This window comes from Equus przewalskii, chromosome 31 (assembly GCF_037783145.1).
Source record: "Equus przewalskii isolate Varuska chromosome 31, EquPr2, whole genome shotgun sequence".
Classification (NCBI taxonomy): domain Eukaryota; kingdom Metazoa; phylum Chordata; class Mammalia; order Perissodactyla; family Equidae; genus Equus; species Equus przewalskii.
In genome coordinates this window covers 12,610,650-12,626,322 of record NC_091861.1, presented here as the reverse complement: position 1 = coordinate 12,626,322, position 15,673 = coordinate 12,610,650, and the positions used below count along the sequence as shown (strand labels likewise).

The 15,673-nt window shown below is 36.0% G+C and overlaps 1 protein-coding gene across 4 annotated transcripts in view; it reads right to left on the bottom strand.

Annotated features, from left to right (window-relative positions):
- The window catches only part of EPRS1 (glutamyl-prolyl-tRNA synthetase 1), a 71,822-nt gene that overhangs the window by 54,897 nt on the left and 1,252 nt on the right, over nucleotides 1-15,673 (bottom strand). For all 4 annotated transcript variants that reach the window (XM_070602049.1, XM_070602048.1, XM_070602050.1 and 1 more), the window contains exons 2-8: nucleotides 12,608-12,692; nucleotides 9,414-9,513; nucleotides 8,692-8,848; nucleotides 6,597-6,736; nucleotides 5,149-5,243; nucleotides 1,172-1,298; nucleotides 216-408 (exon numbers count right to left, since the gene is read on the bottom strand). In XM_070602049.1, the coding sequence (XP_070458150.1) occupies nucleotides 216-408; nucleotides 1,172-1,298; nucleotides 5,149-5,243; nucleotides 6,597-6,736; nucleotides 8,692-8,848; nucleotides 9,414-9,513; nucleotides 12,608-12,692 (897 nt within the window). The remainder of the gene's footprint in view (nucleotides 1-215; nucleotides 409-1,171; nucleotides 1,299-5,148; nucleotides 5,244-6,596; nucleotides 6,737-8,691; nucleotides 8,849-9,413; nucleotides 9,514-12,607; nucleotides 12,693-15,673) is intronic.

Below are 15,673 nucleotides of genomic sequence, written 5' to 3'. Positions count from 1 at the left end.
CACACACTTCACATGAAGTTGTGATGCTAACAAAGTAATAACAATGTAAAGATGAGAGTAAGAAAAAGGATTTCTGAGATGAATTAACCTATGAATCACATTTCCATATGTGTTTCAAACCAGCATCTTTCACAAACAAGAAATCATGTTCTACGAAAGCAGGAGAATACAAGAAGAATATCATTTAAAATATACAAACGCCAAATATGCCTTACAGTTTTTTCTATGTTTGGATTCAATCCTCTGCTCACGTTCTGCTTTCATCTGCTCAGCAGGAGTATCATCCACATAAGCCTTCCCCTCCTGAATTAGTTTCTCTGCATATTTCATTATAGTTTCAAAATGATCCGAAGTATAAGTAAATTGATCTGGTTTGATATGAAGCATTGCAACATCTTCCAAGATAACCTGCAATAAGAATCCAAAATAACCATCAGTTTATCTTTTGCATTTTCTTGTGTATTTTCAATCCTTGAAACTGTATTTGGGCAAATGTAACAATACACCATCAGTCTTATATAGCCTGAAAAATGGTTGTGGAAGTTATATATTAGATCCAGAAAAAAAACAAAAAAACACAGAGATAGTCATTATACTAGCCTCCAAATTTTCAGCTGAAAAAGCTGATCTCATGATGGAGCTTCCCATTTACTCTGGAAAAGCTGGTTATTACTGGTCATACTGACAACTACTTGCCCTCTCTTTGAACAAATTGCAGTGCCTCTGAATAAAGACGATATAAGAGGCTAGGAAACTACTTGCCCTCTCTTTGAACAAATTTCAGTGCCTCTGAATAAAGATGATATAAGAGGCTAGGAAACCTTCACGTTTTCCAATACCTACTTAATGTTTGTTTCATTCATAAACTTAAGATCATATGACAAAAGAAAACCTGCCTCTAGTGACCAATTCATTTAAGAAATTGGTAGTAGGAAAATATAGCACTTAGGTATATTCTACAACAATTGAGGAAGAAAAAAATAAACTGAAGATTTTTCGTATGGGAGCTCAATATTTCTGGGCTTAGGTCTCAGACACAGAATACACAGATGAGGAAAAAAAGCAGCTATGAGAACAAACTTAATTTACTTTCATACCGTGAAGGTATCAGGTCACCCTCTAATTTTAATTAATTTTTCTGAAAAAAGGTCATCACTACACCTTTAATTACCTTCTCAAAATCTTCCTTTTCTTTTTCAGGATTTGTGTCATCAAATCTCATGATCAGTTTCCCTTTAAAGTTAACCTGGTAGTGCTGGTTCAGAAGAGCAGCTTTTGCATGCCCAATGTGTAAGTAACTAAAACAAAAACATTTCACAAAGAAACTCATTAACATGTTTTAACTAAATACTTAAACTTAACCTTCTTGAGGAGATGAGAACTAAACAAAAATCCTTCTAGTTGGTACTCCAGTCATATTTCATTTTCTAGCAAGAAGTACTGTGATAGAAAATTTGACCCTGACAGGAAGGAAAAAAGACTACAACATTTATAAAATAATAAAAAACAATTCCATATATAAAATCTCACAAACGTACAAGTTATTTACAAATATTACAACATTAAGGAGAATCTTCTTTTTCTTTTTGTTACAGAAGAATAAATGGTCACTTAGTTAGAGGAAAACTGCTTCCATAACTGTTTCCAATGCTATAAGGCAGTGTCTTTAATAAGACCCGATGCTAGTGAGGACTGGGCACCCACCTAATGCCCATTAGAGAGAAGCACCTCTGAGACTGCCACTGTCACTGTGATAACTAAATGAAACAACACATGAGGATAAGGAGCCACAGAAAAGCCACTTTACTTCTCTAAGCTTCAGTTTTCTCAGATGCCAAAATAAAGGGATTTTGCCTAAATGATCTTGAAGATCTCATCCAGTACCAGCACCCCATGAATCACAATCTATAGAAACACTATTCTGTTCCTACGGGCAGTTGACAGTTACAAGGAATAAAATAAATCAGAGGTACTGTTGATGACATTACATATCAACATCCTCCTCTATCACTGAAGTGGGTAAAAAGTAACATCCTATACCACTGTTGTTGGAAATACACTTAATTCAGCAGCAAACAAGGCACAGGGAAAGAAAGTTTAAATAATCAGCTCTCACTGTTAGCAGCTCCCACTGATAACAGTAGCTGCAGTTGCACTGTTCTACAGTCACCTGGTTTCACGCACACCTGTAATCTTGGTTAATATCAACAGAGGAAGGAAAAGCACAACCCCTTATGTCTTTAGACCATTTTTCAAATAAATCCATTTTTAAGAAACTCATGGAGCATTCTAGATTAATGATTCAATTTTAAAGAGTTTATATGCACAGGTTAATGCAGACAAGTACAATACAATGCATTTACAGTTATACAAAACTTTCTGCATAAAATAAAGGGCTGTAAGTGGTATCCCAGATGAAATCTTAGAACAGAAAAAGCATATCAGGGAAAAACTAATGAAATCAAAAAGGTATGGAGTTTAGCTAATATAATATATCAACATTGGATCATTAACTGTGACAAAGGTACCATAGTAATGTTAGATGCTAACACATTAGGGAAAACTGGGTACAGGGGATATGGGAACTTTTTTTTTTTTTTTTACTACTTTTGCAACATTCCTGTAAATATAAAACTATTCTAAAATAAAATTTTATTTAAAATAAAATAAAGGACTGTGAGTTCCAAGAAAGAAACAAACACTGTGTGCAGTTTTCCCTTAAAGTGTTACCCCCAACAACATAATATACATATTGTTAAGAAGAGAAAAAAGAAAAGATTAACAGTCACTGACTACCTACTATTTGACAGTCAATGGGCTTTATGTACAGTAATTAATTTAAGAGGAGTCATGAAATCAAACCATTATCTTATTCTTAAAGATATTTCTAAATCTGCAATAATGTGTGCAGTTCTAAACCTCAAGAAACTAAGAGGACTATAAAATGTTCACTAGGTAATTAATCAGCTCAAGAGACAATCTGTATCAAAATAGCTAAAGAAAATAAGATTCATGCTGCGTTAGTACTGATGCTGAATTGGGCTTCTGCCACATACAACAGACAAAGGCAATGTAATTTTTAGTCATATCTAGAGCCAGACAGCGTAGGTTTGAGTTTGGCAAGTTGCTAAAACGTTATATGAATCAGTTTCAAAAACATTTGTAAAATGGAGATAATAACAGTGCCTTCCTCACAGGGCTGTTAGAATTAAATAAGTTACTAGATGTAAAGCGCTTGGTGGTACCTGCACGTAACAGGTACCATATACATGTTAGTTAAGAACAAGAATAAAATGCAAAAGTCAAGCCTTCTGGTCTTTCACGCAAGACAGAGAAAAGGAAAAAAACTATTTAACAAATAATTAAGAATTCTTTAGCAGTAAAAGGGGATATGATCAAAATTATGAATATTTTAATAACCTGAACATTGATTTATATTCCAAATCTCCAAACTATTCAGCCAAGAGCATGGTCTTTGAAATTGACATAATTTAGAACAGATAAACATATTTTATGCAGTAAATAATAAACACGAGAAGCTCACTAGTCCAAGAAGTGTTGACAAAAAACACAGAAAGATTCAAAAAGGACAAATGTTCAAACAGCATCGCTATAAACAGCCACTGCTGTTTATGGTTTAATTCCCACAGACATCTTGGGTCCCTACCACCAGATATGCTGCTCCTGTGTACTTGGTATGAGAGGTCATAGTTGTCCCATTGGGTAGTGATTCTAATAGTTTGGTAAAAGCCACTTTTTTTAGCAGTGGCTATTTATAGCGATGCTATTTGAACATTTGTCCTTCTTGAATCTTTCTATATTTTTGTGAGACTGCTTTCACTCAATTGACTACCAATCATTTAATGAGGTAGTCCGTGGATTTTCCAGAATCATTACTTCTCTTTCATCTCTTTCTACCTGTCCTTTACTTCACCACCTAAACCAGCAAACTTAGAAAAGCAGAGAGAAGATGTGGAATTCTAAAACTGATTCTGCTGTTAATGGTGCTTATGAAATAGTTTGTGAAGAACTATGAATATACAGCTAAAATGAAATTGCTTCCTTATCTGCCATTTTCTATTGCCTACACATTCCGTTTACCACAGATGAGTAAGAATCTGGCTACAGAATACAAAATCTGAAATTAAACAAACTGGAAAAAAATAATCATCTCATTTACAAAATATGATACAATACTTTCCTAATGGTTAAGTTACTAAGTGAGGCTAACTGCTTTAAAAAAAGGCATTTTATTATATTAATATCACTAGAAGGGCTCTATGACAAAGCATGTCCCGGATGCTTCAAAGAGGCTGATGTGTGTGCAAAGGCAGACTCCCATCAGCCCTGGGGAACACTGGGCAAGGCCTGAGGCAGCTACATGCTGGTGGCCTCCAGCCAGAACAGTCTTTTCCCCTAATGAGCTATTCAAATACTATTTTCCATGGTCGCCAAGAGTGAAAGGCGTTGGGAAACCTGGTAATAATGGAAAGAACTGAATAGGAATGGGCATTTCAGGACTCCCTTCCTTTATTTGGGAAGAAAATAACAACTTAATTCTAGGGACCGGCCCTGTGGCCTAGTGGTTAAGTTCGCTGCGCTCTGCTTTGGCAGCCCGGGTTCAGTTCCCAGGCACCAACCTACACCACTCATCAGCGGCCACGCTGTTGTAGCAACCCACATACAAAATAGAGGAAGACTGGCACAGAGATTAGCTCAGGGTGAATCTTCATCAGCAAAAGAAAATAATAACAATAACAATTCTACCATAACTTCTACTACTAAATGAAAGGACTGCCCAGGGTATAAATGCAAATCCTTATAAATGAAAGCCTAAATACCTCAAAACATAAATAAAACAAATCTTTCCAGTCACGGATATTTTTCTATTTATAATTAAAATTCTGTCTGAGGTAAAATAAAAATGTCTCTCGTATTCTTTAATAAACTAAACCTACAAAGTCAATAAATTAACATGGTCAATAATTAAGAAACTATTACGATGTTTAGAATTTTAACTCCTACAATTAAAATCCTACTTATTTTCTTCTATATTATGAACATATTAATATTGAAAGTATTTAGTAACTGTCTTAAAGCTTTTCCAGTAAATACATTCGATTGTAATTATAAGCTATATTTTCTTACCCACTAGCCTCTGGAGGAAATCTGACAGTAACCTTTCCCATCTCAGCACCCGGAAGCTCAACAAATTTCCCAATATCTTGCTTTTTCTCAGGTGCCTGAAAAACAACACAACAAAAATAGTTAATCTGGTTAAATGTTTAAGAATACATTCAACAAATACTTACTCAGTACACACTAGGTACCAGGCATGGTTATGAGAAAAACGAGGACTAGAACATCATCCCTGCACTTGGGACTCAAAATCTTGTGAAGGAGGTAAATAACACCAAACGACAGTCACAGAGATCTGTGTATGCATGTATAGGGCGCTCTTAAAGCAGTCAGTTGAAGCTAACAAACAGCATCTAGGGTCATCAAAAAAAGATTAAAAGGAGGTAAGAAACAAAGTGGATCTTAAAAAATAAGTGCAAATACATCAGATGGAGAGGCTATAAGGGCATTCTTTCTAAGAAAAGGAATAACAGCACAGGTAAGACACAAAGGCAGCGAAGAGCAGTGCAAAGTCCATGGAAAGGTAGGGATGCCTATGAGGTGGGTAGGCAAGGAAGTTGAAATAGTTGATTAAGTCCAAAACATAAAGGTCCTTATAAGCTTGGCTTTTATGTTTTAGGCAACGGAGAGTTCTCAGAGATAATGGGACCATTTATTCGTATTTTCTAAAATGATATTCAGACAGTACAGAGGCTGAACTAGAAAAAAGAGAGATCAAAGAAAGGAAATTCAGTGATGAGATCATGGTATTAAATCAAGCAGGGGGTAACAAGGCCTCAATAAAAATTAACATCAGTGGAGACAGAAAACAAATTTATAGATATGAGAAGTAATAATAGATAGAACTTGCTGACCAACTAGATGTGAAAAGTGGTGAAGGATGAGTGAACATTTTGAGCCAAAACAAGTTAGTAGATTGTGATGTCTTTATACAAGCAGGTATTAGTTTTCAAATTTTACTGGATCAAAAAACTTTCACAGTGCAACTTTTACTACACATGCCAAATATATAAAACAGAACAAAGCAGAGCAACTCTGGCCGGGGAAGAGGACCTTTTCTACTGTACTCTATGTCACATCCTCCTACAGAATCAACAAAAAGGCTCTACAGAAGCTCAGGACTCAATGGTCAATGGTTCACAAAACAGACAATAGGATATTCAGGAGGAAGAAAGCATTGTTAGAGCAGTGAAATAGTAAGATTTTAGTTACTTAGAGTTTGGATTTCCTAAGGGACACACACTGGGTGATGATAATTTTTTACATATATAATTACAAAGATTAAGGCTTTATGTAGTAAAACAAAGTCAAACCAAGACTTAACAATGGCAGATTCTTCCAAGAATATCTTCTATTCATGAAAAGAAAATAAACTATGAATAGGAATAACTTTTTTTCAGATCTAGGGTCTAAGACAGGCAGAGATGTCAACATTAAAAAAAATTAAACAGGCTTACCACTTTAGCTTTGGCTGCTGAAACATTCCACTTGGTACCTACTAACTGGAAGGCCTGCTGGGCTTCAAGAAAGCCAAACCAACGCTTCACATGAACGGGAGCTTTGCTCTGGCTCAACTGTTCCTGCCAAGCAGCATTTCCTATTAGCAAACACAATTTTAAAACCATTCAATAAATCTGCAACTTCAAAAGCAAAGTTTCAATCGTGGTTAATCTAAGTAAATGAGATGGCTTAATGTTGCACTTCTATAGTGAAATTTTTTAAATCTAGGTATACATTGAAATATTTTCTAATAATTTAATATATTTTACAGAATTCACAAAAGTTAATTAAAAATATTTTTTCAGTTCAATTCCCTGAAGTGAATATTAATCCTGCCCTGACCTCTGCCACCCCCACTATAAGGCTGATGGTACATTTCATGACAAAAGAAAAGCTTTCAGCAGATCAACTAGAGAACAAAACAAAAATCAAGATCAAGAAGTAGAAGTAGGGGGGCTGGCCCCGTGGCCGAGTGGTTAAGTTCGCGTGCTCCGCTGCAGGTGGCCCAGTGTTTTGTCGGTTCGAATCCTGGGCGCGGACATGGCACTGCTCGTCAGACCATGCTGAGGCAGCGTCCCACATGCCACAACTAGAGGAACCCACAACGAAGAATACACAACTATCTACTGGGGGGCTTTGGGGAGAAAAAGGAAAAAATAAAATCTTTAAAAAAAAAAAAAAAAAAAGAAGTAGAAGTAGGGGGGCCGGCCTGGTGGTACAGCAGTTAGGTTCACACATTCTGCTTTGCTGGTTCGGATCCTGGGTGTGGACCTACGCACCGCTTGTCAAGCCATGCTGTGGCAGGCGTCCCACATATAAAGTAGAGGAAGATGGGCATGGATGTTAGCTAAGGGCCAGTCTTCCCCAGCAAAAAAGAGGAAGATTGGTGGCAGATGTTAGCTCAAGGCTAATCTTACTCAAAAAGAAAAAAGTAGAAGTAGGGGTTGGCCCAGTGGTGCAGTGGTTAAGTTCGCACATTCCGCTTTGGCACCCTGGGGTTCACCAGTTCGTATCCCAGGTGCAGACCTACACATCACTTGTCAAGCAATGCTGTCGGAGGCATCCTATGTATAAAGTAGAGGAAGATGAGCACAGAGGTTAGCTCAGGGCCAGTCTCCCTCAGCAAAAAAGAGGAATATTGGTGGCAGATGTTAGCTCAGGGCTAATCTTCCTCAAAAAAAAAAAGAAGTATAAGTAGCTCATTTCTTCAGGTATAACATCAAAAGTAGGTACTAAAGAAAAGTATATTTAACCCTTTAACATCATTAAATTCTTAAGATAATTATCTTTCATAAATATTAAGTCAAAAATCAAAATAGACAAAAATGTCATAAACAAACCTATACATAAAAAGGTGTAATTAGAAAGGGCCTTCGTTTTATGTTGGTTATTATTACAATTTAACTTAATTTGGAGAAAAGTTTAAGCCACAAAAGAGTATAGACAATATAGGAAAAAAACCCCACATAACCCAGATTTAAAGAGTGATAGAATATTTTGACATATTTGCTTTAGTTTTTTTTTTTTTTAAAGAAAATAAACTAACAACACTCCAGTCCCCTTTGTACCTCTCATCAATCCCATATCCTTACCTGTTGCAGACTAGTCATAGAAGAGGTAAAAAGTGACTTCCCAGAGGAACAACTCCAGACCACCACACCCACTCACACACCTACTGAGTAACAAGCAAGTCAGAGATGACAATGCCTGGAGTAAAGCAATGGCTGAGATGGAAGAGATGCTGAGATAAATGACTTCTTTATGATGAAAGCTTCTTTAGCAGGAATGAGGTCAGCTCCAAAGGCAAGAGGGGTGCTGGGGTAGTGAGAGAGCGATGACCCCCGGGGACAGCAGATGAGAGGGAAATCTTGTGACCGGATAGGAATAACATAGCCAGGATGGTTATTTCTTTGTAAGAAAGTCATAAGTGACTGCCTATAGATGTAGATATACAGATATGCCCATTCATATACATAGAAATATGTGTACTTCTTATCCAGCAAAATATTAAATAATTAAGACAGAACATTCTTTAAGAAGAATTATTGATACCTTTTAGGGTGGCCCAAACACATAAATCTGCTAAGCTCAAAGAGTTTCCAACTAAGAATGTTCTCAGAGACAGGCAATGATTGAGCTCGTTGACTGCAGAAGCAAACAAATCACATGAAGACAGTTTTGTAGCACTAAACTCCAACCAGTGATCAATCTGTCAACACAAAAGACAGAAAAGAAATGCACCCCAGGGTTTAGCTTTAAACAAACAAAAAAATGACCTCAGTTAGAACCCCATGCCTTTCTTATCCCAAATTACAGAATTTAGTATGGAAAGTTAATCTACTGCTTTAACTAACTAAATAAGGTATACTCAGAAAGGAAAATGGACCCGAACTCTGTGTGTGACCTTCAGCAAACCTTTTAATTTTTCTAAACCTGTTCATCATCTGTAAAGTAAGGAAGTTGCATTCATTATCTATACAGTCCCATCCAGTTATGAAATTCTAGGAATCTAGGAAGAGGAAGACAGCACCCAATATAACCGAATAAGACAGCTAGTATGGGATTAAAAGTTCAAACTTAGGAGCTAAGAGACTTTTTCTGAAAATAAAAACAAGATAAGAATTCCTTAACTTGATCTATAACTAACATTCCATTAATATCCTTAAATAGAATAATAGTACATAAGCCAACAATAAAATGATGAGGTTCTCAAAAGAACAGAAGCATAAATCAAAACAAAACAAAACACAACGCAGGAACTGTTCATTCCTTACCTCAGTATGTTCCATCAGGTTAGAGCCATAGAGCCCAGCTGTCGCTGCAACTCTAGCCAAGTAGCGAAGTATGGAATTTACATCCGTGAAGACCACATTTCTAGAATATAGTATGAAATAAAATATTACTGTTGCTCTAGCAAATCAGTAAGTCATGAGACTTACGAAATATAAAAATAGAAATCACATTTAACATATACTTTGTACTATATTAAAAAAACAGGTCTACTTTGTTCTTTATTTCTATCAAACTACAATTTATTCTGAAATGTTCAGCTAAATTCAACAATTCACTTCAGAGTATGCTATCTCTATGATGCTTCATCCTGGTAACTGTTAGTTTCTACATGTCTATTCAGTGGTGAAAATATAATCGGAATATTGAGAATAACAATGATTTAAGATAAATCAAGGCAAAGAAGCCAAGGACATACTGTCATAAAGAGGCTAATTTTATCAACTTCCAGGTAAAGATGACAGATCAAACTCCATCAAAATTGTTTTGCAAAAATTATTTTTTAAGACGACACAAACCCATAAGGAAAAAGAGACTAAGGAGACAAAAGCAATAAAATTTCGCAAACTAGAAAGCAGTTGGATTTAACAGGCCCAAAAAAACTAAATCTTAAGTGGACAGTAGACGAAGCTGAAAACCAATCCAAATTAATTTTAGAATTCTCCAAAAACTTACTAATCAATGGAACTAGGCATCCTTGGAAGTGAGAATGAATTGGGGCTAAAATAAGAAGGACTGGTTCAAAGTCTATTCAAGAATCAGTCAGGAAAAAAAAAAAAAAAAAAAGTTGGAAACAGACACCTTCAAACCCTATTCTGCACAGCTGGGCTACTTCTCTTACCCAATCCCAGCAAAAACTGGAGCCTTATTCTCTAAAGAGTGGAACAGAGGGTCTCTCGACTGGGGGAAACTGGCACAGATGCGACCTGGGCTACACAGACAACAGGGAGGATAAAATACATGCAGACTGGATGCTGCGAACCTCAGCCTTTTCCCTACCCTCAGTTGCCAGAATCTTCAGACACCTGCTCTTCTTCACCTTCCAAACAGGAGACTGAAAGTCTTCTCTGGACAACCTCATCAGCCCAAAAGGAAAGACCTAAAGGTGCTAGAACCAGAAGTTCCCCCAAATGAACAGCTCAATCGCATCATCCCAGAGCAAAGCTCAGAGCTGACAAGCCCACCCTTGAGTTTGGAACTCATAAATACCCTTAGTCTTCCAGTCAAAAATCTGACAATGCCATGAGGAGTTACCAAATATTTGAAGAAAGCCTTTAACTTGAAAGATAGCAACCAAAATAAACACACAGAAAAATGTAACTTGGACAAACTACAGAAAAGAAAGCTTAAAAAGTAAGTAAATAAGCAAATTTTTCTGACAATGGAACAATATACTACTGCAATCATAAAACAAGAACAGGATACTGCAAAAGGAGTATCCAGAAAATACAAAAAACTTAATTCTAAGATATTAAAGAAATAAGAGCAGAAATGAAAAACTAAATAGAAAAATGAGGTGATAAAGTTAAAGAACTCTCCAGAAAGTAAAGAAAAATGAAAAAATAGATGGAAGATGAAGGTGATACTTAAGAAAGTAAGAGGACTAATCTCAACATCCACATAAAGAACAAAAATTAGAGAGGAAAAAATCATCAAAGAAAAAATTTTTCAATTTCCAAAAACAGAATTATTTCTAAGTTTCCACATTGAAAGGAGCAACCAAACGCCCAGTAGAAGAGAGGAAAAATCGTTCCAGACTAAAGCATATTATTGTGAAATTTCAGAATACTGAATCCTAAAGGAAGATTCCTGTGTACTTCTTGAAGTCACATAGAAAAGATCAGGAATCAGAAAGACTTCAGAAGAAAGAGAAAAAAGTAAACACTTATTCTACGCAAAGTAAAAGTTATGCATGAAAAGTAATCATAATGCGTGGTTTGGCAGTGTATAAAACTTACAAAGTTATTATAATGTAAGCACTGAATGGTGATCTAAGCAAAATTATGATACAACTACAAAGACAGGAGGGAGGAGATGGGGAGAAGGCCGTGTTTGTTGCATGTATTTTGTATATCTTGCCCCTTCCCCAACACAAGCCTTTCTGTAAGTTTATTATGGACCTTTTAAACATATTTCAAAATCTGCACCCTGTTTGAGAATATCTTTGAAACCCTCTTTCAGTTTGGTCCAGATTCCCCTATCTGGAAAAGTATTCTTAAAAGAATCTGAAACCAGGTTGTGTCTATTCCTCACTTTCATTATGTAAGAGAATAACGTCTCCCTTTCCAGTTCTTTTTATTCTTTTCAGTGGGTTCCAAAAGAAACAGCTAAGTCCAAGGGCACTCAATCTTCTATATATCCTGGATGCTGATTCACTTTAATCGAGAGCATACAGTATATGCTCACTGTAGAAAAATTTGAAAACACAGAGAAGTAAAAAGAACAAAAAAAAAATCACCCACAATTCCATGACCCAGAAACAAATACTATTAAAACTGTTGTATACTTCTCAAACATATTTTTCTATGCAGGTATGTAATTTTACATTTACGTCTTGCTCTTCTATTAATATTAGATTATGAACATATCCATAAAAATTATTCATAAGCCTCTCTTTCAGAAATGTCTAATATTCCATGCTGTGGACTTACCAACTTTACTTATTTCCTATTAGTATTGATTCTAAATACAGTCATGTGTTGCTTAATGACAGGGATACATTCTGAGAAACGTGTCAGCCAATTTCATCGTTGTGCAAACATCACAAAGAATACTTACAGAACCTCGATGATATAGCCTACCACACACCTAGGCTATATGGTATTAATCTTATGGGACCACCATTGTAATAGCTGTCCATCGTTGACTCAAAAATCACTATGCAGCACATGACTGCACTTCCAATTTTCCACCAGAATAAATTACAATGGAATTAAAAACTCTTATATATAAGTCTTTCTGTACATTTCCAGTTTCTCTTAAACAGATTACAAGTGAAATCAGACAGCTTGCTGACAAATTTAAGTCTCTGGGTACATATGGTTCTTTTAGAATGAGGAAAAGCATATTTTCTTCTAGGGACGATCTACCAATTAGGAAGTAAAACAAGCATACATTTAATCCTGAATATTTTTAAAATGCTGTTCAGCACTGAAAACAAAGACGTAAAAGCACTTACTCAGACACACGAAGAATATTCTCTTTCCCTTCTTCAACAGAAATGCTGACAGTGTCTTTCACATGTTCTACTGCCAATAATGCTCCTAAAAATATCGAGATGAAAAGATTTATTTCTCTTTACAAACAACCTAGTATTTAAAACTTGAATCATAAAGCAATAGGATGAGTCAACAAACCAATATTAAGCCCTGCATGGAGCAAATTTTTTTCTCAGTAGTCTGTAAACAGAAAGCATAGTCATCTGGTCTTGGAGAAATAACAAATCAGAATCCATTCACCGGCGCAGTCCAGCTGCTTTTGAGTACACTCAGCTTCCAATTAGGGACACTGAAATTAATCTTGTCCTCCATCGGGAGACAAAAAGAAATTAGAATAATGCTTTTATAAATGCTATTGTTAACAGTATTTGAACAATTACTATGTGGTTGGCACTGTGCTAAATCCTGTACAGTCCCTATAATTTCTAATCTTTGTAATAACTTTAAGAGGTAGACACCTTTATCACCATTTTACAGAAGAGGAAACCGAGGCTTCAAAGGATTAAATAATTAGCCCAAAGTCCTTGACTAAATATGTGGCAGTCAGGATTTGAATGCAGGTCTAAGATAGGCCAGAACTTGAACTCTAAAACACAATATAATCTTCTTCTCAACACAGAATACAGTTTACTAAGTTGATTCATTATTTCTTTGTCCCTTATTTGGCTAAAATGGACAACTAGTGCCCAGATATTGGCTTTTAAATATGCTCCACTGAAAACAGCACTGTGGCAAGGAAAGCACAAGATAAACCTGGAAAATCTCACTGTGCGAGAAAGCAAAATGTACTCAAAGAAGGATAAGAGATATGCCAAAAAGACACAGAGACTAGCTTGGAGGGGCTCCCACTGGCAAATAGGGGCAATTCGACCACTAAAGTAAATGATATAAATTTTAGTGTATCCATACAACAGAAACCTATACACCAAATAAAAAGAATGAACTACTGTTATAGGCAACAACAAAGATGAATCTCAAAGCTTTACCCTAGGTACAAAAAAATACATATGATATGACTCAATGTATATGAAATTTTAGAATAAGCAAAACAACAGTGACAGAAAGCAGATCAGTGGCTATCAGAGGCCAGAGATGAGGAAAGGGGATAGGTTGCAAATGGCATGAGGGAACTTTCTGGAGCAATGAAAATATTCTATATCATTATTGTGGTGTAGGTCACACACTGTATATATTTGTCAACCAATCTGTACACTTAGAAGTGGTGAACTTTAATATATACAAGTCATAAGTCAATACAACTAATTTTAAAAAATAAAGTTTTTAAATTTTAAAAATAGAAATTGAAAATAAATAAAACAGACTATAACCTACTGAGTTCATTTTGCTATGAATTTTTTTTCAATGGGAAAGAGGAAGCTCTTCTCACAGAAAAATGCCGACTAATGCATGCAGAAGGAATGGCAGAACGGAAAGGTCACCATTTGGCAGCATCTTACTAACAACCATGTTGGGCAGGAAGCATCCATGGATGCTGAAACCAGCGAGTAAGTTTTGATGAGGAGTGGAACGTTTGCATGATCCCACAGCATCTCCCCACAAAATGCCTGTTAATTACAAAGGGAAAACTTTGTAGTGGGGAAAGCTCACAGATACCATCTTAAGTAATCAAGGTTATCGTCATCAGTAAGGGGGGGAGTTAAATTCATGCACCAATTAATGGGCTGAAATGAAGAACAACAAATCACTTCCGTGCTAATTTTTCTAAACATGTGTAGCCTGAAACTAGCCACGAGGAAATGTAAAACAACCTGATCAAGGGACATTCTTCACGAAGGGGCCTGTAATCTTCAGGGAGGTCAAAGCTATGAAAGCCAAGAAAAGACTAAAAAACTATTCCAGATTGAAAGAAACTGGGGAGACATGACAACTAGGCACAAACGAAGCATGATCCTGGATTTTGGTCCCTGCACTATGGAGGTACCATTGGAACAACTAGTGTTGGAATAGGAATGGTTCCATGCACTAGAAGGAAAAACTGTATCAATGCGTATTTCCTGATTTTGATGGTCCTGTGAAGTCATGTAGAGTTTCCTTGCTTGTGAGAGATGTACACTGGAGTATTCTGGGGTGTTGAAGCATCATTACCTGCAGTATGCTCTCCAGTCATATAAAGGAAAAAGTGTTCTTTGTTCTATTCTTGTACCTTGTTAAGTTTGAAATTATTTTAACATTAAAAAAATACGCTGAATGCATGTAAAATAGGGAAATTCTAGCAATGCAAGCTGTTTTTCTAAATGTTTCATCTAATGTTATTGATTATTTAAAGATAAAATGTATTTGAATTAAATGATTGGTAAGAATTAAATCAAAAATAAAAAAGGAGGGGGAAACAAACAGAAATAAATATTCTATAACGGGTCTATAGTTCAAAATGACAACAAATTTCTTTAAGACTCTTCCAGAATACTGGCAGAATGTGGTTCTGAGTTCTATAATTCACTAAGGAAACTGGTCTATTACCTTTCGGGTAATTTCCTAAGTAACATTAGTAACAATCATAACTATTGATCTAAAATGTGTTGGGAACTTTACCTACAATCTCATTTAATTCTGGCAACAACCCTGTGTGGAAGATATTATTCCTCCTTTCTTAAAACAAGGAAACTGTAGGAGAAGCCAAACAAGCAACTTGCCAAGGTTCCGTAACTAGTAAGTGGCAGCCAGAATTGGACCCAGGTCTCCAGGAACCAGACGTCTTTGCTATTAACCATGAGGCCACACGGTCTAGTGCTTTCCAGCACAAGAATCAAACCCATTTCTTTTAGAGTTCATTGATTTGTGTGAGGTTAGCCCATAATTACTGGAATCAATATGCCAGAACATTATCATTTTTAAAATATTTAAAATGGCTATTAAACTGTGGGTCTTGTTCCAATGGATTCAAAAGGACACTAAAGTTGAGAATGTAACGAGTGATTCTGTCAGCCCTATGTGCCCAATTGTATCTAAAGGTCTGGGCTTGTGGAACATTAGAAAAGTACTTGTGCGTCTACACTATACATGTG